The sequence below is a fragment of the Laetiporus sulphureus genome, assembly GCF_001632365.1.
Source record: "Laetiporus sulphureus 93-53 unplaced genomic scaffold LAESUscaffold_41, whole genome shotgun sequence".
NCBI classification, from domain to species: domain Eukaryota; kingdom Fungi; phylum Basidiomycota; class Agaricomycetes; order Polyporales; family Laetiporaceae; genus Laetiporus; species Laetiporus sulphureus.
Genome location: NW_024468550.1, coordinates 26,467 through 53,754, shown reverse-complemented (window position 1 = coordinate 53,754; position 27,288 = coordinate 26,467). Strand labels below are relative to the sequence as shown.

At 51.9% G+C, this 27,288-nt stretch overlaps 7 protein-coding genes across 7 annotated transcripts; 4 read left to right on the top strand and 3 right to left on the bottom strand.

Annotated features, from left to right (window-relative positions):
• Nucleotides 1-840: 840 nt before the first annotated feature.
• Nucleotides 841-3,326, bottom strand: LAESUDRAFT_729297 (G-protein alpha subunit). The gene is made up of 10 exons (XM_040909609.1): nt 2,963-3,326; nt 2,889-2,909; nt 2,235-2,829; nt 2,063-2,181; nt 1,949-2,004; nt 1,608-1,896; nt 1,458-1,540; nt 1,369-1,402; nt 1,044-1,109; nt 841-980 (listed from the first exon to the last, which is right to left on the bottom strand). Exons 1-9 carry the CDS (start codon nt 3,168-3,170, stop codon nt 1,060-1,062), a joined length of 1,455 nt encoding a protein of 484 aa, XP_040760999.1. The 5' UTR covers nt 3,171-3,326; the 3' UTR covers nt 841-980; nt 1,044-1,059.
• A 2,297-nt stretch (nt 3,327-5,623) lies between these two features.
• On the top strand, nt 5,624-6,757 carry LAESUDRAFT_704843 (uncharacterized protein). The gene is made up of 5 exons (XM_040906563.1): nt 5,624-5,781; nt 5,845-5,891; nt 5,949-6,062; nt 6,141-6,431; nt 6,490-6,757. Exons 1-5 carry the CDS (start codon nt 5,699-5,701, stop codon nt 6,522-6,524), a joined length of 570 nt encoding a protein of 189 aa, XP_040760998.1. The 5' UTR covers nt 5,624-5,698; the 3' UTR covers nt 6,525-6,757.
• A 277-nt stretch (nt 6,758-7,034) lies between these two features.
• LAESUDRAFT_660066 (sodium/hydrogen exchanger) lies at nt 7,035-9,363 on the top strand (the record flags this gene model as incomplete). Its single annotated transcript, XM_040904848.1, has 5 exons — nt 7,035-7,301; nt 7,362-7,436; nt 7,491-7,567; nt 7,627-7,833; nt 7,887-9,363. The coding sequence occupies 5 exons, from the start codon at nt 7,035-7,037 to the stop codon at nt 9,361-9,363; spliced, it is 2,103 nt and encodes a 700-aa protein (XP_040760997.1).
• Nucleotides 9,364-9,658: 295 nt separating this feature from the next.
• LAESUDRAFT_762043 (MFS general substrate transporter) lies at nt 9,659-11,834 on the bottom strand (the record flags this gene model as incomplete). Its single annotated transcript, XM_040913019.1, has 10 exons — nt 9,659-9,699; nt 9,755-9,874; nt 9,936-10,068; nt 10,148-10,318; nt 10,384-10,453; nt 10,509-10,737; nt 10,793-10,868; nt 10,930-10,974; nt 11,026-11,115; nt 11,652-11,834. The coding sequence occupies 10 exons, from the start codon at nt 11,832-11,834 to the stop codon at nt 9,659-9,661; spliced, it is 1,158 nt and encodes a 385-aa protein (XP_040760996.1).
• Nucleotides 11,835-13,323: 1,489 nt separating this feature from the next.
• On the top strand, nt 13,324-15,058 carry LAESUDRAFT_684045 (uncharacterized protein). Its single transcript, XM_040905843.1, has 6 exons — nt 13,324-13,728; nt 13,789-13,828; nt 13,897-14,038; nt 14,100-14,110; nt 14,179-14,291; nt 14,356-15,058. Exons 1-6 carry the CDS (start codon nt 13,680-13,682, stop codon nt 14,595-14,597), a joined length of 597 nt encoding a protein of 198 aa, XP_040760995.1. The 5' UTR covers nt 13,324-13,679; the 3' UTR covers nt 14,598-15,058.
• Nucleotides 15,059-16,435: 1,377 nt separating this feature from the next.
• Nucleotides 16,436-20,108, top strand: LAESUDRAFT_762041 (APC amino acid permease; the record flags this gene model as incomplete). The annotated part of the gene is made up of 21 exons (XM_040913018.1): nt 16,436-16,630; nt 16,691-16,823; nt 16,924-16,972; nt 17,041-17,120; nt 17,478-17,551; nt 17,617-17,691; nt 17,750-17,822; nt 17,881-18,029; nt 18,200-18,205; nt 18,269-18,395; nt 18,551-18,700; nt 18,762-18,785; nt 18,851-18,914; nt 18,972-19,011; nt 19,074-19,118; nt 19,168-19,255; nt 19,332-19,521; nt 19,586-19,766; nt 19,831-19,862; nt 19,918-19,935; nt 19,985-20,108. 21 exons carry the CDS (start codon nt 16,436-16,438, stop codon nt 20,106-20,108), a joined length of 1,917 nt encoding a protein of 638 aa, XP_040760994.1.
• Nucleotides 20,109-23,868: 3,760 nt separating this feature from the next.
• On the bottom strand, nt 23,869-25,066 carry LAESUDRAFT_729286 (uncharacterized protein). The gene is made up of 4 exons (XM_040909608.1): nt 24,967-25,066; nt 24,531-24,913; nt 24,142-24,472; nt 23,869-24,083 (listed from the first exon to the last, which is right to left on the bottom strand). The coding sequence occupies exons 1-3, from the start codon at nt 25,050-25,052 to the stop codon at nt 24,177-24,179; spliced, it is 765 nt and encodes a 254-aa protein (XP_040760993.1). The 5' UTR covers nt 25,053-25,066; the 3' UTR covers nt 23,869-24,083; nt 24,142-24,176.
• Between the last annotated feature and the right edge of the window lie 2,222 nt (nt 25,067-27,288).

The following is a 27,288-nucleotide window of genomic DNA, read 5'->3' as shown; positions in this document are numbered from 1 at the left end:
ACTACAGGTGAGTTCCCTTGAACTCTCACCGCTTGGCTTTACGGAATGTCTCTGACTTATGCTCGAGTGACACGGGCCTTTTTGATCGAGGGCGTTTGCCATGGGTCAGGCTTGGATCTGAAGAGGTGCGGACCTCGCTTATTGTATCATTACTTGCACAATTGCTACATTGCGACAATTACTGGACATGTGAGGGCTCACCTGCATTGATCGTTGGTAGCTGACGCTAATCGGTATCTATCCATAGGTCGCCAGTCTTTCTATCTTACAATGACATCTAGTGCGGTGTGACGATGGACCTACGGATTCCGTATGCGTTGCAATTTCCACCTCGTGCGATAGTTGATGCTCGTTCCTCGGCTTTTACTCACTCCATTAAGGCGCTCATGGCTCACATGTTTTCGCATCGGCATAACCCTATTCTGAAGCTCTGTCATGTATGTGCGGGGTGCTGAAACCCAACAGTGACAATCCTTTCAGTCAGCTGCTGATTCTGGGAACCAAAACGTCCATGACATAGACAACCTGGATTGAGAGATCCTGTCAACAATATTTGACCGTCAGACAGCCCGTACGCACCATCGCACCAGTCAGAAAGATTGCAGCCCTAGATGCGTCGGCGCCGTACTTCAGCTTCAGGTATCATGCGCACTCTTCATATTTGAGAATCTGTGAGCTTGCTCGACTGAAGTTAGCGGAGATTGTGAGATCGGCAGGACTTGACCTCAAGGAGGCGAATTTCGATCAATTGATGGATTCCTCTTGTTGAGCGTGCGACCTTACAATGACTGTTCGCCAGACAACCTGTCTCGCGTGTACATCGTTCAGAATAATGAAACGTAGGGCAACAGTCTTATTACGGATTGCGAGGACTACATGTACATTCTAGAGCACCAGATACATTCGACAAGCATAGATAATCCTCCAGATAAGACACGGACAACACAGATGGCAAACAGCACAGAGCAACGGGCGAGGTACTACGAGAAGCCACGTCAGTCAATCGTACGGCCGGCGATGCGATGACAATGCAAAAAACGCACCAGATAGACGGATAAGTTAAGCTAGATCCGCTGCTACAAGATGGGCACGAAGGATTGCCTCTTCGACTACAATACAGTGAGCAACAAGTCACAAAAGCAATGAGAGTGGAAAGAATTATCAACAGAGAGATGCGTGGTAGGATTTCGAGGCGCAAATGTGGAAAAACGAGGGCAAGAAAGATAGACATCTAGATCAGATCGATAGAGCGGAGATGGGCCTGAAGAATACTTTCTTCGACTAAAAAGGTGACGTGTCAAACGGCTGTCGATGGCACGGCGGACCGGAGCGAAGAGTTGCAGCCTGACGGGTGATTATAGAACTCACCAATGCTCAGAGTTACAGCGGTAGCTTTGGTATCCTGTGCCACCACTGTGAGTATGTGTTCAAATAAAGCTGGCGAGTAGGCTGCTCACAATTACGGAAGTGTAATAAACCCGGAATTGACGGGTTTGGAGAGAATTGCGTTTCATGATGTCCTTGAAATGCAAGGCGAAGTCTGCCAGCATAGGACGATCGAACATATCAGGACAGACTGATGGCCATAGCAGGGAGAGTATGCACACATTTACTGACTGTATCAACGTCATTGGGCCTATCACCGAAGCTGCGCACATGTTCCTTGACGAGCACGCCGCTTTGCAGCTTCTGGTCCAGCAAGTCGCACTTGTTCAAGAAAAGGATGATCTCGGTCCGCGCGAGCAGCTTCGAAGAACACACGAGCTTCCACCAGAGGTAGCTATCTTCTAGGCGATTGACCTTGCGATCTTCCGCGAGTCGCTCATCAAAGCAGTTGACAGGCGCGAGGAAGATGATTGCATCGCAGTCGTCGAAATAAGGAAACCATGCGGCACGCTGCGTGTGCGTATTAGATGTAAGAGGGTTTGCGATCTGCGCTGAGAAGTACCTGTGTTCTGGACCCTCCAACGTCATAGAGACACCATTCGGAGCCTGCAGCAGGGCCTGCATTGGATGATATTAGAACATGGACTGCATATATGCGCACATCACCAGCACACACCTTTCTCGAATTTGATCTTGTACTCCTGCACGCCCAATGTCCGCAACCTCGCGCGCACGACGTCATCATCAGAAGGCTCGTAGTCTCTGGCAGCGATGCGCTCCACATCGTTAAGAAAGCTGAGCAGGAGCCGATGAGGACCAAGGCGCATACATCGATACAAATCACTCACAAACCGGACGTGGCCTCCATCCTGAGCTTCCTCTTTCGCAACATCTGCTGGATAATACTATCCTCCCAGATAGCTCGCATGTCTTCCGCACATCCCGCGATAATCTCCGTCGCCTCTCGCGCCTTCATCTCTCTGTACCGCTGTGATGACCCGGTCAGCGGCGCCATTACCTGGCTCTTCCATGCATGATGCGAGCGGATGAATGCCTCCTGCGGACGCGATACGTGGATACCCCATCTCCCGAGGTAATAGCCATCGGCAGCGATGTTCTCCTTCTCTTCATGCGAAGCGATGCCCAGGCGGGCCTCGAGGTCCTTCTGGAGACCGTGCAAGGGTGCAAGACGCAGCTTGAGCAACGCATGCTGATCGGTGAACCTCAGCGGGCCGTCCGAGCGCGATGGCGGTGCGATCGGCGCCTCCTCATCGTCGCTCGAGTCGGAAGCACTAGATACATGGAGTTGTGTAGCGGCGGTCATTTCCTCCGCGAGAAGATCGAGGATGGTGTTCATGTTGCGCACGAGATTGAGCTGGATGACCGTTCGCCATGATTCGCGCTCTTCAGCCCATGCCTTTGGCGAGTATGTCAGCTGGAAGTCTGCAAGATCGCCATCAGCGTCAATTTGAATCATACGAGGGTGCTGCTCCTGCGCTCACTTTTGAGGGTTGTCGACTTGCCTGCGGCAAAGGTCAATGTACGGCACCTCCACCGGCACATCATCTGGACTGACCGCTCTCGCTCTGGCCTAGCAACAGCACCTTGATCGGCTTCTTCTTCTTCAACGCTGCCTTCTCCGTCTTCAGCTGCTCGTCGATGCTCTCGCTGATTCTTTTAGCCTCTGCCTCTGCTTGCAATCGCGCCTCGCGGGCGGCCGGTGTCTCGTCGGGCGGCGGTGCAATGGCGGCAGCGAGGGGGTCGACATCATGCGCTTGCCCCATCGTCGCGCGGGAAAAGGAGTGACACGGGCGACAGTTAGACCAGGCTTTTTAAGATTGCAAGTTGAACCAGTTTCAGTAATACGATATCGTGGCTGGAGCGCAGCCGATGTCAAAGTATGCCGCTGTACGGTTGGCGTGCGCGGCCAGGTCAACCCAAGGCTGTTGCTGGCACCGCGCGTCGTTGCCGGGGTCGTTTTTGCGACCGCTTACGTCATTTGGCGTGACTAACGTGACATGTAAAACAGTTAATTACGTAATCATTCCCTCTTTAGGACCGGGGCATGGATGCCCCATGGCCCGGTCAATTAACTGTCCTGAAATTATGCTGCATGTGCAGCTTTCAATAAGATGGCATTGTACCCATGATAGAAGGACCAGGGATACCTGCCAGTAAGAACTGAAGTAGTTCTCAAAGTCAGCATCTTTGCATGCAGATGCTCATAGAAACAGTCCAATGACTTATACAATGATATTTACTATCAACACATATCTGAGATGATTCCGAGACTGTAACACTTGTAGCTGAAGACTACCATCTGCTCGAAGGACAAGATGCAATGTCATTGCAGATGATAATGCTATTGCACCTGTAGAAATGCTAGTGCATGCTGTATGGCATCAGATATTCAGGCACAGTGATAAACTTGCTGAGAACTCAGTCATCATTATCATTACAGGGATCTTAAGCAAGGTTTGCTATAAGAATACACTGTCGCTGCCTAGCTACCTAGTAGAATCTCAAATCTTGCACTCCTTGCACTCACCCCTCATCCCTGGACTGTTATACTCTCAGTCACGACAATGGGCATCACGTCAATAGGACCCCGGGGTTATCTCCCTTATCTGCCTCAATCAGTCCTCTATCGGCCTTGATCTGACCTGGCCGCGCTCGCCAACCGTAGCCGCTGGTCGTTACCTGCTCGCGTCCGCGCTGAAACCGCCCGCCTTGCAACGAGGCAGACTATACAACGGCTGAAGCGCTGATCGAGCGACCGCCCGAATGCGAGGTCGTGGCAGATTTACTCGGATTTACTTAGTGCTGTGCGGTGATGCACGTTGATAAACTCGGCCCGAATCGCGCTATGCGCCAAGACGTCGGACCAGGGTAGGGTTTGGACGTTCGAAGCAGGACGCTTTCCATCGCAACTCTAGACATCTTCTAATCAATGCGGTTGGTACGTTCAGCCCCGGCTCGTTGTTTGTCCTGGGCCGCTAATATCCTTTCTCTAACAGATCTAAAGCGCACTCCATGAACGTGTGTCCGTATACTGGCCGACCATCGCTGTCATGACAAATCCGATGAACCCACATCGCATATTCCGGCGAGCGCGATGGTTTCTGACAACCATCCATTTTCACGGAATCATTTCATTCAATATCTGCGCCGCTTTGCCACGGTGTCGTGAATGGTGGTGATACTACGGCCCAACCTTGCACACCCACTGACGCGTACTCTATCCTCTGACTTGTGCATACGCTCAGTATCCATGAGTCGATGCTCCCGTACTGATCGATGGTCGATGATCGCTCGCTTGCAGGATGTCGATGGAGACCCTGACTGCGCTGCGTCCAAGTTATAGAGATTGTGTCTGGGTGTCCCTACGCAGACCTGTACATCTCACAACATATCGATGTCAGAGTCCGAACAGATGCGTGTCATCAAGCGCGGACCGCAAGAAGAGTTCGATTAGAGCGCGTTCACGATAGTTGCTGGTAGGCTACGAAGTGAGAGATCCTTCTATCAGTCTCGATGGATCCACCATAGCAACATTCTAGTGTCGCACTCTTCGCAGACTGCAGCACTCGACGGTGTAGTTACATGTAATTAAGCATTGGAGTGCGCTATCGATTAGTACCTGCGTTGTAAAGACGTCATTCACGGCTCACCGAGTCTTTGATGGAGGCATCGGGTATCTCCGAATATTGCCCGCAACTTAAAATGGGCAACTAATAGAAAGCGTCCTGGATTGTTCCCATTCTGCTAATGTTGTACCGCCTCCCCCTTGAGCGTTGCGCGGTTAACTGGGGCGCGCCTTGCCCTCCCAACGAGCGGAGACAAGGTGATGAATGCAATTGCGATCCGCGTCATGCGCTATCGTCTATCTGTTTTCAAGACCTTGCGGCCAAGTATTAGTCTTCTCGCGTGGTCGTCACGTCGCACCGAATGTTATGTCAAATTTCAGAACGGTACGCGCTCAACTTCCGGGAGAAACAAGCGATTCCATCCCGATACTTGAATACCATGTTTGAGTCTCTATAGAAATCTCAGCTTGGAGTCGAGGAAGCTAAGTACTTGAAGTCAAGCGGCAAACCTGCGCAGTACGGTCGGGTCAAAGTGTGCGATTCAATAAACGCGATCACGTGGGTCGCGCATGAATTCACACGCCACATCGCTGGGACCCCAGGCTGGAGTTCCCGCCACCGGAAACGGTGGCTACACATGGCTATCAATTCCGAATACCATCCCGCTGCTTCCCAATGTGTCTTGTCATCTCGTTGTCGATTCTGTCGGCTGGAAATCGCGAGCAATGATAATGCCACGTAACGTGATGAAGATGCGTGGAGAGAAATCAGAACAAGACACGGAAACTGCGCGGAGGAGGTTCTACAGGTGTGTGTGTTGGACATGGTGGAGATTGGCCGGATCGGTAGCGTTGTTGACATTCCGCGACAGAGGACATCGCTCGGACTCCTTCTATCCTGAAGACTTGAATGAGCTTCGTGAGTGGCTACGTTGCAAGTTAGTAGCATTTGAGAGGCTGACATAGTATAACACAGTTGAACTCCGTGCTCGCCAGAGGACATTTGATGGTGCATATGCACGAGGCGCATTGAGCGACCTTGGCTACGCCTTGACAATCCTACGACTATTTGATGATCGGTTCGCACGAAGTGAGCATTGTTTTCTGCTCTCGGGATATGATCGTGCTCACGGTCTCTCGTCTTCGTGAACATCTGCTCATATCATAGTCGGGCTTGTCTACTGCATCCTCGCAGCCCTTCTCTTTGTTATTGCATACTTCCGACACCGACAGTCACGGCATGACTTTGCCGACAAACATCAGGGGCGGACGTGGGAGCATGCAAAGCCCACCGTTGGGCAAAGCGGGAAACGGGTTTTCGGACGGCCGTTCATCACAGCAGGCTGGACAGTCGTTTCAGTGACGATTGTCGTCGCTCTCGTGGAGATAGCTCTAGTTGTGCTGATTCTTACTATGGATCTGTCGGTGTTATCGTCAGAAGCAGGTTTTGGTGCAACAAGTGAGTAATCATGCTAGTTGAATTGGATGACACCATCTCATACCGTGACATGCTGCAGATAGTACCGATGCTATTATGTCAACAGCGCGATGACCGAAACGCTACTTCTAAACCTCGAAATCATGAATGGGAACTTGAAGATGGCATATGCCGCCTTCCACCGATGGACTGTTGGCAACATAGTTGTTGCATTCGCACCTCATGTATACTTGATACTCGTCTCTCGCTCTACCCATCACCCCCTGTGTATAATTCTCGATACCTCGGAGGATTCTCTGTCCCAGTCCAATCTATATGCGGCCTGTGTGGACCGTGTTGATACACCCTAGCGCGAGGACTATCTAGGCCGCCACTCAGAGTGAGACAAGGGTGCACAATTCCTGGCAGTGGCCGTTGCTTGTGAAATGTATTGTGGCAGTCGTCATCACGCGCGCTACCTTCCGCTGTGAAGCCACGTGGCTCCGTATTCGCGCATCCCGAAGCGCTCACTGCGCCGTCTTGCATCCCAGCACCGCTTACAACTAGGTCTCCAATAGCGTATCTGTTTCAGCGTTTTCCGCGACTTGTTTTCGTGACTTTCTGCATTTATTTACTTGGGCTGGAATGTCTTCAAGTCTCCTTGCTACGACGACGTCGACGGTGGCGGTGCCTACTCCTACGCTGACCCCAGTCCCTGAGGAGGAAGAATACTACTCATCATGGTCGCTCTTCCTTGTCTGTGGCCTCCTTATTATGTCGCTATGGACATCATACTACCTGCAGATCAAGCGAATACGAGCCATACACGAGACTCTTGTCGCTATCATAGGCGGAATGTTCGTCGGGTTAGTGGTCCGACTGGCTCCTGGGACTATGATACGAGAGATGCTAGTGAGTGTCGACTCCCAACGCATACAGCCAGGGACGTTCATGACCTTCACGTACACGTAGACGTTTAAACATACATTATTCTTCAATCTACTGCTCCCGCCGATCATCCTCAACTCAGGCTATGAGCTCAAGCAGGTCAGTGCGGCTTTCACAGTCTCATGAATGATACTGATACTGTACTCTCCGTAGGAGAATTTCTTCCGCAATTTTGGCTCTATCCTTACCTTCGCATTCCTCGGAACGTTCATATCTGCCGTCGGCGTAGGGTGCGTTCCACCGCTCCAGTGCATATATCGAGGCTGCGAGCTCACCACATGCAGAGCAGGGTGTTGGTATACATCTATTCCTTCCTCGGTTTGGAGTCTCTGGAGGTGACTCTCATAGAATGCCTCATCTTTGGATCTACGCTATCCGCCACAGACCCTGTCACGATCTTGGCCATATTCAATCAGTACAAAGTTGACCCCAAGCTGTACACAGTCATCTTTGGTGAAAGTTTGTTAAACGATGCGGTCAGTATCGTTATGTATGAGTAAGCGTTGTTTCTGTATCCCATGCACAACGACTCTCACGAGATATTCCTAGAACGCTCACGCAATTCCACGGCACGGAGATCTACGTTTCATCGCTATTCCACGGAACTGGGATCTTCCTGCTGTCTTTCAGCGTATCGATGGCCCTTGGCGTCGTTTTTGGGCTCGCCATGTCGCTCATCCTGAAGCACTCTTCGCTGGCGCTCTACCCTTCCATCGAGACATGTTTGGTCGCTCTATCCGCCTACACGTGCTACTTCTTCTCTAACGGTCTGTCGATGTCCGGCATCGTCTCTCTGCTCTTCTGCGGCATCACGCTTAAGCATTATGCATACCACACCATGTCACGGCGCACGCAGCGTGCAACGAAGTACATCTTCTCGACACTTGCGCAGTTGTCGGAGAATTTCATCTTCATCTACCTCGGCTTGTCACTCTTCACCAGCCCGCCTTCTTCTGAAAAGGTCACGAGCTATTTCAAGCCGCTCTTCATCACAATCACTACAGTAGCGGTGGTGTTCACTCGCTATGCTGCTGTCTTCCCTCTGTCCGAGGCGATCAACTTCTTCCACAGACACGCACGAGGCCAGCGCCAGGAAGAGCTGCCACACTCGTATCAGATGATGCTCTTCTGGGCAGGCTTACGCGGGGCCGTCGGCGTAGCGCTCGCGGCCGGATTCAAGGGCGACAGTGCGCAGACGCTGCGGACCACTGTGCTCGTGGTGGTGGTGTTGACTGTCGTCGTGTTCGGTGGTACTACGGCGAGGATGCTCGAAGTGTTAGGAATCCGTACTGGAGTGGAGGATGAGACAGCCACTAGTGATGACGACGAGGAAATTCCCATCGGCAGGCCAGGCTGGTATAACAGGCGGAGCACGCGTTGGAATGCGTTGCTCGAAGACGAGGGCGGTGTGTTTGCATCACAACAGGCTGCAGGATATCCCCGCAGTGCACCTGGCAGAATGACGTACGAAGACAGCCCGCGGATGTACAACCATCAGCTGCAGAATGTGCCGCTGATGAACAGCGCCCATCCGATGTTTTCCGCGGCATCGACCGACTCGTTCGATTCTGACGGCGAGGTGCTGCCTCTGGCTACGGCGCCCGTCAACGGGTCCGCCTCGCCGGGTGGCCGTCGGAAGTCGCGAGATAACCTCGCTGGCCCGTCGACAGAGGGAACGGAAGAAGGCAAATGGTTCCAGCAACTGGACGAGCGATACCTGCTGCCGCTCTTCTCAAACGCCACTGCAAGTCGGACGTTCCATGCGCGGAAAGCACGGCGGGCGTCGGGGGTGGGCACCGCCAGCGGGAGCCGGATCGGCAGCCCTGCTGGCTCGGATGATGAGGGAGACGACGGGACCGAGGTCGATCTCACCACAGCCGCCACCCGTGCTGCGAACGTGAATCATGATGAGGCGCGGGCGCTGACACCGGGCGTGATGGACCAGAGTCGGACAGAGCGGGGGCTCGCGAGCCCAATGCTGCGGCGGGATAGCGAAGGGCAGAATCGCGACCGCGCATCATTATGATGCGCTTATCTATACGTATGGGTATGTTCTGGTAGTGCTCGTAGCGACGCTTTCCCGCAGGTTTGCTTATGATGGACAAAATGTTGTGTATTCATTAGATATATAATCACATACAATCCGGAATATCCGTGGTTGGCGTGACGGGAACAGGTACGTAAGTCGCGCTGATGTTGCATACCATTCTATGTGTGCGCATATATGATGCCAAAGCAAGGTATGTCTAGTCTAATTCTTTGACTCTATCATAGAGTACGTTGCTGAATCGATAGGCTTTCCCTGCTCGTGCTGTATATAATCAGAATACGGCGATCATTTTAGGCTGCTTCTTGAATCGAGCTGTTGGCACGGGCGGCGTCAATACAATCAGACGTCGAAACGTAAAAATACATACCATACAGTAGTAGGGTAACGCCAACAATCTGCATCGCACCGGAATAGCTTGCTACGGCATGCCAGTTGCCACCGCTGGCGCTGTAGATCGCCCCGCCAATTGGGGCTCCAGCAGCATTACCTAGCAGGATGCGACTGATCAGTACAACAACGAACGTCAGGATCCCAGAAGTTGTCATTACCTGGCAGGTTGAAGAAGAGCAGCAGGCCCGACAGCCCTGCAAGCCGGTCGGAGCCATACAGCTGGGCCGCAACAGCGGGCGACAGCGAGATGAAGCATCCACAGAAGAAGCCGTAGAGGATGCCAAATGCTATCTAGCAGCGCAGAAGGCAACACTAGTGAGCAGACGTGACAGCTACCAGGAGTAAGGGGCTCGGGAGAGGCCTTGCGTACGATGCCGGCATAGGTAGTCACAAAATTCCAGAGGAGGATTTGAGTGAGGCCCGAGACGAGGATGCCAATGAGGAGCGCGTTGACGGGGCCCATGCGGTCGGCGATGAAGCCGACTGACGCGCGGCCAGCGGCGGCGGAGAAGTTGAGCAGCGTGAGTGGCAGAGCGGAAAGCTGATGATATAGTGAGTGTGGGTACGGCACATCTCGTGGACTCGGAGAGAACGAATGAAACTGACGAAATCGGTCGTTCCGGGAACCATTTCAATTGTATACGTTGGTAAGAAGAATACCGGAGTCAAGTATCCACTGTGGCAAGACTGACATGAATCAATGCATGACATGAAGGACATCAATTACGCACAAGACGGTGAAGAGGAAGCCCCAGCCGAGACTCCAGAACACTGGGTCTTTGAAAAATGCTAGATCGAACCAGATAATCTTCTTCCGTGTCGACGGCGCTCTCCGCTCCTTGATGAGTATCAATGCGAGAATGAAGCAAGCCGCATCAATGCCACTATATATCGCGAAAGTCTTCTTGTAACCGAGCGTCGCTAGCATTTTGTACATCATTAGTGTCGCGATCGCACCACCTGCCGAGGGGAATACGTTATGGTTTGTCTGAGCATATCGGACGGTCTCACACACCTAGCGAACAGCCAGCGACAACCACGCCGATTGCGAAGGCTCTATACTTGTAGAACCATTGTGCTGGCAATGCGACCTAAGATGTGGACATCCGTTAACCTACGAATCATGAAAATGCACTTCGGACGAAAACGAACCACTAGTGGGAATACGAACGCATTCGAGATCCCTTGCAGTATACCCTACCAAGGGGCTCCTATCAGAAAAAAGGGCGCATATAATGGACTTCACACCTGAGTAATGAAGAAGTGCCAAAGTTGTGTGCAGAACGCAGAACCCAGCATCCCGGCCAGCCAGAACATCGCACCCAGCGCCAGGAATGGCTGGAAAGTCACGCAATGTCAATACGAAAACATCGAGCTGCTTTGAATAAGCCTGCCTTGTATCCGCTGCCGAGTGCCTGGTTAGTTACTATTCAATCGCAAGATAACGTGATGCTCACTATCGGTCCCCAATCTTTCCTGTCACCATGCTACCTAATGTCATTACCTGAGCACCAGGATTTCCAGGTGAGAAACAAGCAATTCAAGACACGATCACAACGTACCATCCCGGACGTGCTACCCAGCAAACTCAGAATGGTCCCGGATGCATTGGGAAATAGATGTTCTTGATAATAAGTCTGCACAACGCCCCATGCCTGACATGGCATAAGTATGCAGAAGATGGAGGAGCTGGAGGGTCGGGAACGTCGTCCGCAATGCTTACGAGACTAGTCACCCCCAGAGCAAGTGGCGAGAGGCATTCACAACGCGATGAGGAGTTCGAAATCAAACTATGCGCTATGGATGGCATACAAGATGATCACCTACGTCCAGCCAAGTGTAGTGGCTGCGAAAATGAAGCAACCGGAAACTACCAACCAGCCACGTCCGCCATCGGGGAAGTCGTCTTCCACCGCCACCTCATCATCTGGCGTCGAATACGACGACGAGAAGGTACCAGGGTCCTTCTCGTTGAAGGTGTCACGCCGAATAGCCATCTCCTCTATGTCCTTCTGAGCGATCTCGACTTCCGTCTTCTCGGACCTGGGAGTCTCCATCTTTGACGAGTTCCAGATAGACAACGACCGAGTCAGAGGATACGAAGGGGGACAGCCGAGGGCCTGCACTGAACCCGCCTATTTATGTCCGAGCTGGGTGCAAGCCAAAATGCCTCGTGATGGCGGAGATGATTTCAGAGCATCTGTAGAGCGTAGCCAGAACCTGGACTATTCCATGGCTAAGGAAAACTCCCTGCCTTGAAAGCCTGCGAGGTGAACTTGACGTCAGTGATTGGCCGGAGAGCCTGATAGATTCTGCGTTTCGAAGAGGCATCGGTTCCAGCATGCCCCATGTTCTTGCGCCGCGGTGTCAGCTGTTGTCATCATCGGGCCGGAAATCCCCACCGTTGCGATAGCGAAAGGACGAGAGCTTGGTAGGGAGCGGAAACGTTTCCAATGACTGAATGCAGATGAAAGGGTATGTGTGTGTCACGGCGTACTGCAGGAATTTGATATCTGCGGCGAACGTCGTATAGGAGCTTTCGGTGCCGGATGTAGGCAGCACAAAACCACGATGTCGAAAGGCGGAGAAATGTGCGGAGGTAGTTGGTCGCGGAGTTTCTGCTAACGTAAATTAGTCAGGCAAACTATCGATAACCCGTCACAATGTTCTTCAGAATGAACGGACCGCAAAACCCGTGATGCAGCATTCTTGAAAAAGGTTGAACCAGTCGACTCCTTCCTTTCGCCCGCTCTATCACATCAGTATGCGTAACAACGTGCCTTCGACAGCTGGACACAGCATAAAGGTGCTTCCAGTGACTTTCCATGCATCTCGAGCAGGTGCTTCTGGTCAGTCGCTGGATCGCCGAGCGGTTAGTTCCTCTGTTGGTCTGCAAGATGCATAAGGTTGCGTTCACTGCACAATAGTAGACGAACGATTCTAAAGCGTCAGACATGATAGCGCTAAAGAGGCCACATTGAAGCCTCGTTGTGAGGTCGGAGCGCTCGCGATGATTGCCCTGTGAGCATGTGTATGGATTTACGTTACGCCCATGAGGAAACAGCACGCCAGTCGTCATGAATGCGCGTGAGGCTTTGAGGGGAGGCCCAGGGTGACTTCGCACGTGTGCTATATCGTCGGTGGTAAAGCGGCTCCGAATGCTCTTCTTCAGCATGCTTGTTTTCAGATCACTGCAGCAGATTGTTTGCCACGAGGATATGATACGTTCATGATGCGGTCCAGGCCGATTAGTACACGCAGAGCTCCTGCAGGGCAGGTACCTGATCTCTGCAGGGCTGGTTTGCGGTGGACTAAGTTTCCGACGGCTTTTGCAGCAAACGTGGAATTCGTTCAGCTCAATTGTCGGTGCATGAAGAACATGTGTTCCGCGAAAGTATGCAATGACTCTATGGTTTGGAGCGCTTGTAGGCGGAGAATGCCGACATGACCACAGTGGCTTACAGCGGTAAGGAAGTAGCCAAACCTGGCAACATCTTTTGCTGTCATCGTGTAACGTCACTCTGGAGCTCATCGTTGATTATTGACCTGTCAGTGTTGTCAACGTGAAGAATGATGAATATGCGTACTGTAACATGCCCAAAGCATCTCCTCCCGTCCAGCTAACTCGAAGCAAATTCGCAATGTGCAAGGCGCTTTGCGCAAGAGGTGCATGATGATGCATGATGGACCGTGCGCGAAGGACCACAACGTCGGTAGAATATTTACGAATTGATGGAGGACAAGGATGCCGCGAGCACGTGATGGGAACGTCGAGCATGCAGTGAACCCGCCTGTTGTTCCTGTCAGCCTCGTCGGAGTGTGTAGTCCGCTTCTTTCCCTTCGACCACCATCTTCCCTCTGCCCTCGCTGCAACGCTGCCCTCCCAACCGCCCTCATCGACCATGCGCTTCGCTCTCGCTGCACTCGCTCTCCTCCCGGTCGCCGCGTTCGGTGAGTGTGGCGTCGCATGGTGATCGTTTGCGCGATCTGAATGGCAACACGTGTCCATAGCCGAGATCACCATTCTCGCGCCTTCTCCTTCTGAGTACTGGTGCGTTGAATTTATATCCTGCTCTCATATGATGCACAGGATTGAGACAATTTGACCTTGGGCAATAGGGTGCAGGACACGAGCAACACGGTCACATGGGACTATAGCAGTGGTGACCCCAACCCGATTGACATCAACGTCGTCAACGTGGCCAACACCACGCTGGACGGAAACTTCACCATTGCCACCTACGTCAACGTCTCGACGCAGGTTCGTCTGAGATGTTTACTTCCACTTGAATATTCTGATCTAAGGCATGCCATGTCGGCAGTCGTTCACCGTGTGAGCTTGCATATGCCCGATGCTATGTGCGTTGCATGATTTTTACGTACTTCTTTTTCCCACAACAGGACGAATGTGACTCTCGTGGTGGGCAGCGACTACCAAATTCAGTTCGTGAATCCCGCCAACCTGAGCGAAGTGTATGCGACAAGCGGGTTCTTCTCCGTCAAGGCGCCGGGCAGTAAGTATAACGTCTTGCTGATCTGGAATGATGCACAGCTCATATAGGGCGTGATTGATCATAGCTGCCGCCGCTCCATCCGTCACTCCGTCTAGCGCTGCAGCCTCCGCCTCGTCTTCGGCTTCCGGGTCTGCTGCCAGCGGATCCGCTGCCTCTGGGTCTGCGAGCGCGTCCGGCTCCGCTGTATCGGCCGCTGCGTCGTCGAAGAGTGCTGCTCCTCGCACTTTTGGCACGTTATCTGCGCAGGGTGTCCTCGGTGTCATTGTGACATGCGGTATTGCTGGCATGTCAGCCCTCTTTTTGTAAGCGTGCAGAGACGATGCATGCCATGGTCCTTTGCGAAAATCTGGGCTCGGAGACATTCTTCCCCGCGTAAGATCCTTTGTGGATGTAACGAACGTTTGGCGTAGTGGACGATCATGTCCTGTCCTTTCTGTTGGACCCCTCGTTTACTTGTTGTTTGTTGTTCACCAGTGATACCCCGCAGGACTTTTCGGCTACCTTTGAGAGTTGTTCATTAGTATACGACGAGCCTTCTGTGATACTTCATTGTCATAATGTGTCGTCTCTAATAGTGAAGTTGTTGTTGTCTTCATGGACTTGTGCGCGCATTGACGAAGTTGCGAGAACTCGACGGATTTCTAGTCTTGTTGCGATGTTCGCGATCTATCGTCACCGTTTGCTGCCGTTAACGAGGATGTCATCCTTGTTGGTCATGACTTAGTCATGCATCCGCGGGGATACGAGAAGTCGTTAATGTTTCGGATCTATGATGGTAAAAGGTGGAACAGGAAGCCGCGTTGTTGTGAAAAAACTATTCACAGTCTTCATAGTGGAGCGATATGCGCATGAAAGCATGCAGCAAGGCCACAAAGTCCGACATGAATCGACGTCGACCGACCGCAGGCTGCTATTAGGTTCGGGCTAAGCACTCGAATGAAAAACTCACCTGATAGCATGTAGAGGCCACTCATTCTCTTCACGTTTCAGTTGAAGGTGCAGCGATGCACGGATCACTTGAGCGGGGACCGGAGCAGACTCGCTATTGAAATACAAGGGGCTATGCAGCACCCAAACAACGCTCCTTCGCGCAGGAAGAGGGTCCGCTGCGAGTCTCCATTGAATGGCCCACGTTCCGTCTGTCCTCCGCGGACTTACGGGCTCTTGTCTGACTGTTACGATTCAGGCAATCGATCGTCCTCCCCGGAATCAGGACGAGCATGCCCCAATATACTTCACATTCGAGCTTTCACGTAATCCCAATTTGCTATGGGCTTAGCACTATGGGCGACATGCACAGCCTTGGCAATTCATCTAGCACTCTAGTCTTTTTTGGCGTAAGCTCCGACACAAATCCTTGTGACAAAGTGTGAACACGACCTTGTAGTTTTTGACAGCTGTTTCATTCGCGAGTCTGAGTCCTTTGTGACGCACGACGCCCCCTGTGAAGAGCATACAGAATGATAGTGAGCCTTTCGCCCGTTCGCAATTGTGCTTACCGTAGGTGTTCACCTTGTAAATGAATTTCAAATACGATCTTCGCAAAGACATACCTGGCTGCAAGCTCCGCAATTTATCTTTCTTGGAGAGATAGCACGCCACACGATCAGGACGTCTCTGCTCCAAGCAGCATAGTTCACGATTGAGGTTTTACCAGATCAATTCGATGAGACACGAACAGGGAGAAAGACGAGCGCTACCAGGCGCCACTGCACGCCACAGTTATTTGCACGTGAGAACACGAGTCATGTGATTGCACATCGACGCGTGCCTGCGAAAATTGGCGGGAAGTGGTCGGGGAAAATGTTTTTGACCACCGTCGACGCCGTCGAGGTCGCCGGTGCCGGCGAGCTCGTCGCTATCACGATTCGATCTGCATCGGCCGGGGCCAAGTTCGTGGATTGTCGGAGGGAAGATTCAGGAAAAGCAAACCCATCGACGAACGCGCGGCGTCAGACTTGACGGGCTCCTTCTCCACATCCCCCCATCTGGCGCTCCCTGCCAACCCTTTGAGGCTCTTCACGCGCCAAACGCGCTCGATAACGGTGTTCGATAGCGTTTGTCCCTCTTCATCACGTTGGAACCTATATCTGGTACATATCTTCCTATCTGTGCTTTGAATAGCCTTCCTTCGTCTCGCCGTCATGTCTCCTCCCGCTGCAGCCCGCTCATCTGCTACAGCTTTTGCTGATGCGCACGCAGCGCCGAAAATACAAAAGACAGATGTCGATGCTCGCTCTGTCGCAAGCACTCATCTCGGAAGTTCGGACGACGATGAGAGGCTCATCGAAATCGGCTATGTGCCCTCCTTCAAGCGCGAGTTCTCCAACCTCGCTACGGTATGTCCACGATCGCTTTTCAAAGCCAATGGGCTGATCTTGTGAGATGGCGCGGAGCAGATCAGCTTTGCCTTCAGCATCATGGGTCTATGCTCCAGTGTGGCCACGACGTTCAACACTCCCTTGCTCACCGGAGGGCCTGCGTCGGTTACATGGTGCTGGATTCTGGGGGCGTGCATGTGTTTCACGCTTGGTGAGTCCCCCACACGTCGACGTGGGGTTATCAGCCCCATATGCAATTCGTTTCTCTACCGTTGATAAGATACTCAACGTGTGTATTTCGATCCAAACAGGGTCTAGCATAGCAGAGATTGTGAGCGCCTTCCCGACCTGCGGTGGCTTGTCAGTACCTCTGCTCCACTTGGGAATGAATCTGTGCACATCATTCAACTTCTATCCCTTTTCGACAGATATACCGCTTCTGCGCAGCTCTGTCCACCACGATATCGTCCTATCGTCGGTTGGATCGTCGGATGGCTGAACCTGCTCGGTAAGTCGTATTTCGTGATATGAAACTGCAGGAGTGTAAGGTCGTAGGAACATAGTAGCAGTGGTACGCCTTTCCACCTACGTGCTTGACCCGACACCCTAGCATACTTCATTGCATCGTGCAGTTCCATACATCGCACGATATGCTGTGTCTGCGCTTCATTTCAATCAGTTGTGCAGCAACAGAATGTGGAACCATATTATTTCACATTGGCTGTATTGAGATCGACGAAAGCAGTCGATCAGTCAATCAATCATTGTTTAGTCTTAATAGCATACCGATGGGCAACCTTGGGGCAATGTTGCTCGCCTCATGCCATCTTGTATATCGTTTGGATTTGACTCACAGTGATTACAGGACAAGTTGTTGGACTTTCGTCGACAGAGTTCGGTCTTGCAAACATGATCTGGGCCGCCGTGGTAATTGGGAAGGTGTGTCTCATGCAAGTTCCTCTCAGGCACCGCTGGCCATAACATACTGGTTTTGTTCAATGCAGGACGGAAATTTCGTAGTCACACAAGGCATGACGGTAGGCCTGTTTGCCGGCCTCATGGTGTTCAATGGGCTTCTGGTACGTGTCGCGCAAACAACCATCCTCTCTGCCTGTCGCGACGACTCATACATCACAGAACTGTGTCGGTACGCGCTATCTTGCCCATGCTACCAAAGGGTTTGTGTTCGTGAACCTTGGCGCGACATTTCGTACGTTGTCAACTACTGTTACGGCACTCATCCGCTGTGCTTAGTGACTTCTGCTCAGTTATCATCATTGTCCTGCTTGCGAAGACGCCGCGCTCAGAGATGCATCCGGCGTCTTATGTCTTTGGCTCATTTGGGATTGTGAACCAGACTGGAGGTTGGAACGATGGGCTAGCGTTTTTGTTCGGCCTGTTGAGCGTACAATGGACGGTGAGTCTTCTCATATTCCATACGACTTCCTGTAGCTGTGAGGTTATCTACCGACTGGAGTATGTGACTTCACCAGAGCTCAGTTGCATAGCACCTAAGATTGCAGCATCACCCCAGCCAATCTTGTAGCCTAGCCGAAAGCTTACTGACAACGCATCCATATTTCACAGATGACGGTGAGTCCTGATACGGGTGTTAAAGTGGTTCTTGTGATTGGCGTGTTGAATGCACTGTGATAGGACTACGATGCAACAGCACACATATCGTACGTATGGACATCTTTCCTCGGCTCTTCTTTCATCGTCCTTACTACTTCTGCTTCCGCCGTTCCGAACCCTCTCTTCGCTCTTCTTATCTTACGGAACGGTAACGATACAGATTACCCAATCTTGGTGACGAACATGGGCGTTTAATAAGATGCTGCATGGCACTAGCCTTGGCTTCTTGAACCCTGTTTCATGCAATGTCGATATGTGGGAGTTAGAAGCTTTCGATCATGTGGAATCTGTTGTCATTTGCAGGGTCCGCATCGTCTCTTCTTCGCCGGGTTACTCCGATGCCGTTGCTGTTCGGATGTATTCAACGCTCCGTCCCAGATCCTTTGCGTTTGGTGATATGCACGAAGCTTACAGCACATTACAGGGAAGAAGTGAGACGTGCAGCATATGCAGGTGTGTGCGGCCGACACGTCTCCCGATGGCTCTTCCGCTGACCTTCCTTGGCTTGTGATAGCCCCATCTGCTATTTTCATTGCAGGTTCGTCCTCAGTGCCATCCTGCCTTTGCCACGATCGTAACATTTTGCTTTTGCTACTCTACCAGTTATCGGCACTGGTCTGATCGGATGGATCCTTAACATCGTTGTCGTGCTATGCTCTGGGCCGTTGTCAGTGCATTCACATAGGCCTAGGTTACGATACTGACATGTCGATGGTTGCGATAGAGAAAATCTTCCAGGAGCGTCTGGTTCTGCATTCCTCGAGGTACGCCTCCACCCAACCGCCATATGTCTCCCACCTGCTGACCGAGAGCATATGTCTCGTAGATCATGGCGCTCCGCATCGGCAAGCCTGGTGCCTTGTTCCTCTGGGTACGCGTTGCCGTTATCCATTGCTACCGCCTGCCTCACCCGGATCTAGTCATTCGTATGCCTTACAGCCTTCTTCGTGTGCCAGACGGCGCTGCAGGCGTGCTCCAGGACGGTCTACGCATTCAGCCGCGACCATGGTGCGTAACAAATGACGGTGTCCCGGCTCGAGTTCTCTGCTGCGCTTACTGACTTCATGTTGAAACTTTTGTGAAGGTCTTCCTGATGGCGGCTATTTCGGACAAATCACCCCATGGACGAAGACGCCCCTTCGTGCCGTGTGGCTGACGACAATTGTTAGCATCCTCCCGGGGCTTCTCGACCTTGCTAGTACTGTAGCTGCCAATGCGATTTTCGCATCGTGTGCTATTGCACTGGACTCGTCATATATCATTCCTATCATCCTGTGGGCATAAAATCCGGTGATCTCACTGACGACCGGAATCTCTGACTGCAAATGATTGCTATAGGAGACGTGTCTTCCGGAATCATCCCGAAGTTCATTTCACACCGGGACCCTTCTACATGGGTGACGGAATGCTGGGCTGGACGGCGAACACGCTGTGCGTCCTGTGGACCCTGTTCGTATGCGTCATCTTCAGCATGCCCACCGTGCTTCCTGTCACCAAGACAAATATGAACTACGCGTCCGTAAGTGTATATGCCTCTCTTGGTCATGCGTAATGGGATTAAAGCGTTGCATTCCCACCGTCAGGTTATTGTTGTCGGGGTTATTGCACTTTCAAGGTATGCTTCTGCTTCGGTTCATATGACTGATGCTCACGTAACGCAACGATTGCAGCGTGTGGTATATTTGCGGGTAGGCTCCACGAAATCTTCTTCTGGACCCTCCATTGAGGATTCTGCAGCGCACACCGCCACTACAAGGGTCCGAGCTTCAATGCGCGCAAGAATGACCAGACCAGTCAATCCAGTCTCTCCGACGACATGCTCACCGGGGAATTCGCAGAGAAGGAGGCTATCATCGCGTAGGCCTCTCCGGAGGTCAGTTCAGTGTATCCGCCGGCGTTCTGAAGTGTCAGGTCAACCCGACTTCTTCGTACGCTATCGCGTCTCGGAGCTGGCGCGAGAACGGACAACACCCGCACTCAACAGCGCTTCCGAAAATAACGACACGCACGCGCACGATAATGACATGTCTATCACGAGAAAACGCATGTACCGTTGCTCCATATGTATCGACAAACAGAGGTGTATTCCACCGGAATGGCGCGTATCTGCCTTCATAGAGCCCTTGACATCGGGTGCGAATTCATGGGTTCATGATTGATCAGATGCCGTGCGTTTGAATTGCTGACGGACCTGTGCTGAATGGCCGTGATGGTACCGAGATTACTGGAACTACGCTGCGTATACGGCTCTAAGTTTTGCAGCAGTTGCTCCCAGTTCCCACGTTGCGACAGCGGAAGTATTCAATGCCGGCAACTTTGTGGACCTGCGCTCCTGAACTAAGTACAAACTTTTCCCGGCACAAAGTCGGCGTAGCTTAGGCTTTTGGCAGGGCTGGACAGCTAGGTGCTGTCTTGCAACTCAGATCTGTCAAGCTGTCGATCAGGGTTGCTAGCTCGTCGAGGCCCCAGTAATAGTCTCGTGCACAGGGAACGTATCTTTCGACCGTAAGCGAAGCAAGTCAGTGCTGCAAATCAGTGGTGAGCGAAGGTAAGCGTCTCACCAAGAAATCCTTCCCTCGCAGTGCATCAGGAAAACTTAAATCCGTCTTTTAATCTTTTTTATCGGCTACTGTAAGTCTGGGAAAGTCTCAGGAGCTCCTTTTCTCCGGGTTGAAAGCATTGTGTGAATAATCACTTGTACAGGCGCATTACCGGCGTAAAGACGTTGAAAAGGAGGGACTGGAGCCGCAAGGTGTTTTAAATTTTCCTGATGCTAGCCAGGTAACCACCCCAGGCCATGGTCCTCCAGGATACTGGTAGTACTTCGAACCAGCGCGTGCATCGGTAACATGACATGCTTGTGAACGGCGGCGATACACATTGCATCTGTTCATGCTGGCTGGGGAAGATTGAGTTGGCCATGCACCTCGTCGACAATAGCAGTTGAGTATCAGTCGGTACAGTGCGAGAGCATGACACGTTGTGAGGAGTCCCAACAGTCAAAGCTTCAAGGCCTCACGTTCCTAAACAATTGACAGCAGCCGCACCATTCAGGTCATGACCGCATTACGCCACTCATTCGCCGATTAAGCGGGCCGAACAATGTCCCACTGTCAATCATGCAACCTATCTGGAAGCACTGCTCGAAATAGATGTCCTGGAATCAAGTTCATGTCTGGCCTCATTTGAGAACGTTTTCCACGACGACCGCTACTCACCGGCACCAAAACAATTTGCTAAGCTGATGCCGGACATTTTGACCGAGACCGGCATGCGAGAAGATGTGTATGTTCAAGTCCGCAATGAAGGAGCTAGAACATTGCGTGAATGAGACTTCCCTGTCTCAAAGGGCATTGATATCGTGAGAGAAAGCGCAGATGTCGGTGAAATACTGTTGACCGATCCTGTTATACTTGATTGTGCCCGAGAAGCCTACTGATCAGAGCCAACGCACGTTTCCATGCTCCGCAAGGTTGATGTTGAACTCATAGCCAGCTTGCAGTTGCGTGATTCAGATGCGCATTCAATACTCTGACGCAGTCGAAGTTCTGTCTGGATCGGTATGGTATGAATTGCGTCCAGCGCCGTTAGTCATTCTCCGGCTCTCCGGATATATCGATTTGCGGGGTTTTTTGTTTTTGAAAATTCGTTGAGGAAGGAACCCTACTGCATGGAAATCCGGTGTAAGCATATGGAGCGTACTAATGCGCAGATGAAGGTACAATCATGTAACACCCAACGACGCCAACACGAACACCGTTCCTTACCGGCCCCAGAAGAAGACCAGAGGCCGCCGTAATACAATCATAGAGGAGCAAAAAGTATCACCCTTTGCGATATGAAAGACCTTCATATGACAAATTGCACTTGAACCTGCCTTTCAAGACTGTAGGCGAAAAGAAAGGTGACATCCAGACCTCACGGGGAACTGCACTGGTCCTAGCAGGTGTTCTACAACAGCTGCTCTTTTTTTGTTCAAGCCACCGAAATACGTACAATAACCACATGCTCAAGCGTGCCGATGGTAGCCAGACGGCTCGAATTAGTCCCCAAGAGGCAAAGTGCTTACACAAACAAAAGCCTTCAAAGGGTAAGCTCAGAGCCTTCAGTGCCAGATGATGGATTCTAGATATCAGCTAGAATCCTCCTGTTGTGTGTGAATCATCATGTTTTATTACGTCTCCGATATGTTCGTAGCGTCTTTCACGATGTCACGAGGATCCATGGCGTGGGAACTGGGCTACGCTAGGCGTTGAGTTCCAAAAGAAATGGCAGCCGCTGCTCTCACCGATAATCCCCACTGAGTCGACACTAGCATCTCAACACACTCTTCCATATCCTCTGAGTGTATTGTCTTACGCGGACAATTAGATAACAGCGCAGATGCATACGTACGGTCTTGCTTATGTCTGATCCGATGTCTTCGTCCGAAAGCTTGGAAGCTCGGAAAAATGCTGCGCACTTCTATTGTCCTCGGGCCTCATCGGACGTCCGGTCCTTCGTGCATGCAAAAATCACCGTGCCGACTCAAAGCAATTCCGTACTTAATAGATAAAAATCTCAAATGTCTTCCGTGATGCGTCCATTTCGCCAGCAACCTTCGCTCGCTATTTAATTTGGTGAGCCTTCCTGATCCTCAGTATTGCCCATGCCATGAATCTCTTTCAAATGGCCCTGGTTACCTCATGAGATTGGTTCAAGCTTATTCCTTCATCGATTCTTGGTCTGCGTCATGCTCTGGGCAATTATGAGCCCCCGATCGCAGAACCACACCTTTTCGAACTCCTTTGCATAGCGTGCGTGGCGTTCCAGGGAATTAAATGGCAAGGCTGTGAGGCAGGCCCAGCGTCGCCTATGAACGACCGCGGTTGGAATGATCACAATTTCGCGACGCTTCTATGTCCGATGCATAGCGCTCCATGGACTGATGCAGACTTCTAGCAAGTCTCATAATGACTCCTTATCTTGTGTCTAATGGTAATGTGTCCTTTTTGAGATGTCCTCGTGCAAGGCGGAGAGCTCCTACTCATCCGCTGACCTCAACCTTCATAGGCCTTCCGTGCAAACGATGAGTCGGATGTTTCAAGCGTCAACCCCGTGCGCTTTCTTGCTCTCGCCAGTAACTGGCGTTGTCGAGAATTAGCTCGCCTCGCAAACAACTCGCCTCGCGAGGTGTGTTGTGGGTTGACGATTTCAAACGAGTTTTGACATGGTGCGTTCCCCATGCCTGCATAGATGTGCGCGCATGATGTGGCGTGTTGTCCAGACGCTGCTCCGAATGAAATGAGCGCTAGCGCGATGCTAGACGCGCGTCTTTCCCTATACCGGGCCGAACCACTTGTAATTATATGTCTCCACAAGGAGGCTTATTCACCGCCAACAGAATCGCGTCAGTCCCAACTCAACGGCAAGTGGGTTATATCAACTGAATGCATCGAAGGTGGCCTCTGCCAATGACTTCTCACAGGCCTGTGACTACCGCGTGAAAGAACTCGCGAGTTAATTCCAACTCACCTTGCGTCGCCTCAACTCGCCTTGCCTCGCCTCACGGTACCACTACTCGAAGGTTCTATTTCTGAGACCTCATGGCACACATGCGTTTGTTTTCCTTGAAAACCACTGCTTATCGCTCGCGTGAACAAATTTCGCGCACGTAGCCTTTCATTTTGGCGGAACAGCTACCACAACCCCGCTGATGATGCAATCTTCACAGGTTTTTACATATGCTACCGCTCGTATGCATTATCAATTTACCGTGTACTTTAGCGGGTGTACTGGTCCGACCCAATGACGCCCGTTGACCAAAACAATTAGGCAAAGACTCCGAAGAGATATTCTGGCTCGAGGCGTCAGTTCGTATCCGAGGTCGCTTACGAGGACATAATGACACGTACCAACGACATATTGATACCGTAAACCGCTCATCACGCTACAACACCTCCATGTATGGCTCTAGAATCTGCAGCAAGTGTTCCCACTTCCCATCGTTGCGACGGCAGATCCTATCCCAGCAACCTCGTGGACCCGCCCTTCTGAACCAGATCAACATCGCTCCGAGTACGAAGTCCGCGTAGCTCGGGTTCTCGACAGGACTGAACATCCACGGGCCCGCCCGATGATCTCTCGAGCTATCGATCAGCGCTGCTAGCTCGTCGAGGCCGCGCAGTATTCCGTCCCACACGGCTTGTTGCTTGTGCGGAGGAAACATATCCTCCAAAGCAATGCCTGGTGAATGGGGCGACTCAGCACGACGGCCGGAGATGAGCAAGGCTAAGCATCTCACCGAGGAATCCCTCTCTCGTCGCCAAGTAGTAGTCCAGGTCGCGGCCCTCCAGGATGTCTACCGTACTCGGAACGACCATGTGCAGCATCGGTAACATGACATGCTTGTGAATGGCGGCGGCATATCTCATCTGTTCGCGGTGACAGCCACCGGGAAATATCGAAGGTTCGGGATATGTCTTATCAAGATGCATGGCAATATGGGACGAGTCCGAGAGGGCAAGGGGAGAACTTCCCTCTGCTTCGTCAAGGATCGCGGGGACGGTATATTGCGGCATCTCCGCGCGCGTGGGTGGTGCACCGACGGAGGAGAGCACACCGGCAATATCTGGGTAAGCCAAGAACTGGGTGCAGTAGGGAAGTCTCTTGAAATTCAAGATAAATCTGCACTCCAAGCTCTATCGTCGACCGATGTATTGATGAAGTGATCTGCTCACCGGACTTTCCACACGTTGGGAGACCAAGCTGGAGGATCAAGAGTCGACCGGACGTCGTAGAGGGTGATGAAATGCTTGAAAGCCATGGTTACCGTGCAAGGATACGAAGTGGTTGTGTTCGCAGAGCGTGTGGCCAGGCAATTTAACACTTCTTGAGGTGGCGTTGCGCCCAAAGGCCCCGCGACCATGGACACTCCGGCGCATGATGCAACTCAATTGCCGCGTGCGTTAGAGTGGTTGCGCTCTGCTGTTTAGCACCGTTATGGCTAGAAGAGCCTCGTAGGCGGTGCATCCGGCACTCGGTGCCACTGCGGGACTGCACAGCCATAGTAAGCAGGAGCTAACGGAACGCTCTGTGAATCGGCTGATATGCAGCCGAACCGGAGACTTCGGACCTCCAAAGCAGGTACGCGATGCTAAAGTGCATGGCGGCGTCTGACATACGATCTATGTATTGCGTGAGCAGTCGCAACAGAAGACGCACCTAGCGGGATTAATACCACCACCCAACCACTGAGGCATGGAGCGCACACGATCCGATCGCCAGCCAGGCACATTGGTCTCAAAACGAGAGGGAGATACGTCCTGGGCAAGTATTGTCAGGCGTAGCCATGGAACCTGAGGCCTGATCAGATGCGGCCCATGTCGGTGGTGGCACTTTCATTCGCCAAGATAGCCTTAGCGCCGAAGCGGACGAACACTACATCCATTCCGCCACTATGCACGCGCTAGTACCAGTGATATCATCACCTGTGCATGCAGCGACGTATGCGAGATGTGCCACTGTGTAGTCCCTACACACAATAGGCTCTCTGTCAAGCTCCACCGATCCAGTCAGCATGAGACAGACATGGTCCAGAAGGGAAGGTACAATGAACGGTGGAGTGTGCGCTCAAGCTGAAGGGCCGTTGATCTAGAAATGGTGATCAAGAAACTCCGATTGATTCCCAGAGTCAATTCGGCTCAGTCATACACCACGCGTGTCTCGTTTACTCTTCCGCGAGGCTACAGCGAAACTCTGGTGGTGGATCAAAAACCCACGGGGTTACTGCTCAATCCGCCAACGTGAGAAAGATCGTCGGAGTCCAATAAAATCGGGTCCACGGGCGGCCCAAACCTGAGGGGATTGCGCAAGTCTCTATCAGTAGAAGCTTTTGGACTCACAGTTTGGAGCTATACGCTCAGTCCGCAGGTGGGAAGCATGCGTGTGCGCGAAATATCTACCTGGTCTTGTCAAATGCTTGTTGCGATGCCTTGAATGGCAGGTGGACCTACTTTCAGGACGTTGACGCGATGAACCTGGTGTGAAACCCCCTAGTAATGTATGGTAATCAATCAAAGAACGCTAGGGCACCGTCATCGTAATCAATATGCATCTCGGTCATGTCGTGGCGCCGCGTTCATTTCGCGACTAGTTCTGAGGGGCCCGTGAAAGCTCTGAACTTTCTCATCGGAACGTTCTGACAACGCCTATGAATCGTGGCGTTATGGTAATTCCATCGCTGTCCTGCATATCCGGAGCAGCGTTGCGTTACCATATATCGCAGCTATCAGGTCCCAGGCCTCAATTATAAGCAGACTGACGGGCTAATCGGTCAAGTAAACTTCACTCCAGAATCCCCATCGACGTGTCTCGCCCGCGCATCGCGGCATATTACATCTTATTTGGCATTTTTGGATGCGAGCTTCACATCGTGTCCTGCGCGCCACACTCCATTTCGGTTTACTACTTTCCAAGACGCTCGCCTCGTTGTCCTCCGGACTTCCTCTCAGCGAAACGCCCAGATGCAGTTAAAGCGGCTTGGAACCTCTTGAAACTAGAACGAAGTTACAGCCGTGGAGTAATCACTCGAGGCAGCTCGAGGCGCGGTGCGAATTTGATCAATCTTTGAGATGGCTTGATGTTGCCACCCGTAGCATGATCATGCCGTATACTCCATGAAACCTCCGATCTCGGTCGGTGGAAGAACATGGCGGTGCACTGAACAGATTGCGTGGCCTTTCTTCACATGTCAGCCGCAGAGTATAGTAAGGGAATACACGAGATCGATCATCACCAGCCAGATCATCAGTTCCACCACCGGATACTGACTGGCCAACGCAAACAACGACACCTTGTGCATACTCCTTTATGCAACCACATATCGACGTCGAGCATATTTCACCTCCCCTGAAGAGCGGTAAAGGAATGCAACGCGAAGACTGAGCCCGCTTGACGCAGGGAAAAATCTGAAGGAGAAAGCTGTTAAACGTTTAAACGCCCACGTTCTGCTCAGAAGTAGTCAGAAATGTGATAATTACTCTGATTGATATTAACAATAG

What these genes read in the sequence shown, in the direction of transcription:
- LAESUDRAFT_729297 (XM_040909609.1), bottom strand. Translation starts at nt 3,170, where the DNA reads ATGGGGCAAGCGCATGATGTCGACCCCCTCGCTGCCGCCATTGCACCG. An exon ending in CAAGTCGACAACCCTCAAAA is followed by an intron (nt 2,830 to 2,888) that starts GTGAGCGCAGGA and finishes GCGATCTTGCAG; the next exon opens with ACTTCCAGCTGACATACTCG. An exon ending in CGTTGATACAGTCAGTAAAT is followed by an intron (nt 1,541 to 1,607) that starts GTGTGCATACTC and finishes CTATGCTGGCAG; the next exon opens with ACTTCGCCTTGCATTTCAAG.
- LAESUDRAFT_704843 (XM_040906563.1), top strand. Translation starts at nt 5,699, where the DNA reads ATGATAATGCCACGTAACGTGATGAAGATGCGTGGAGAGAAATCAGAA. An exon ending in TGAAGACTTGAATGAGCTTC is followed by an intron (nt 5,892 to 5,948) that starts GTGAGTGGCTAC and finishes AGTATAACACAG; the next exon opens with TTGAACTCCGTGCTCGCCAG. An exon ending in AGCAGGTTTTGGTGCAACAA is followed by an intron (nt 6,432 to 6,489) that starts GTGAGTAATCAT and finishes GACATGCTGCAG; the next exon opens with ATAGTACCGATGCTATTATG.
- LAESUDRAFT_684045 (XM_040905843.1), top strand. Translation starts at nt 13,680, where the DNA reads ATGCGCTTCGCTCTCGCTGCACTCGCTCTCCTCCCGGTCGCCGCGTTC. An exon ending in CCTTCTCCTTCTGAGTACTG is followed by an intron (nt 13,829 to 13,896) that starts GTGCGTTGAATT and finishes CTTGGGCAATAG; the next exon opens with GGTGCAGGACACGAGCAACA. An exon ending in CTCCGTCAAGGCGCCGGGCA is followed by an intron (nt 14,292 to 14,355) that starts GTAAGTATAACG and finishes GATTGATCATAG; the next exon opens with CTGCCGCCGCTCCATCCGTC.
- LAESUDRAFT_729286 (XM_040909608.1), bottom strand. Translation starts at nt 25,052, where the DNA reads ATGGCTTTCAAGCATTTCATCACCCTCTACGACGTCCGGTCGACTCTT. An exon ending in CCCAACGTGTGGAAAGTCCG is followed by an intron (nt 24,914 to 24,966) that starts GTGAGCAGATCA and finishes CTTGGAGTGCAG; the next exon opens with ATTTATCTTGAATTTCAAGA. An exon ending in GACGAGAGAGGGATTCCTCG is followed by an intron (nt 24,473 to 24,530) that starts GTGAGATGCTTA and finishes CCCATTCACCAG; the next exon opens with GCATTGCTTTGGAGGATATG.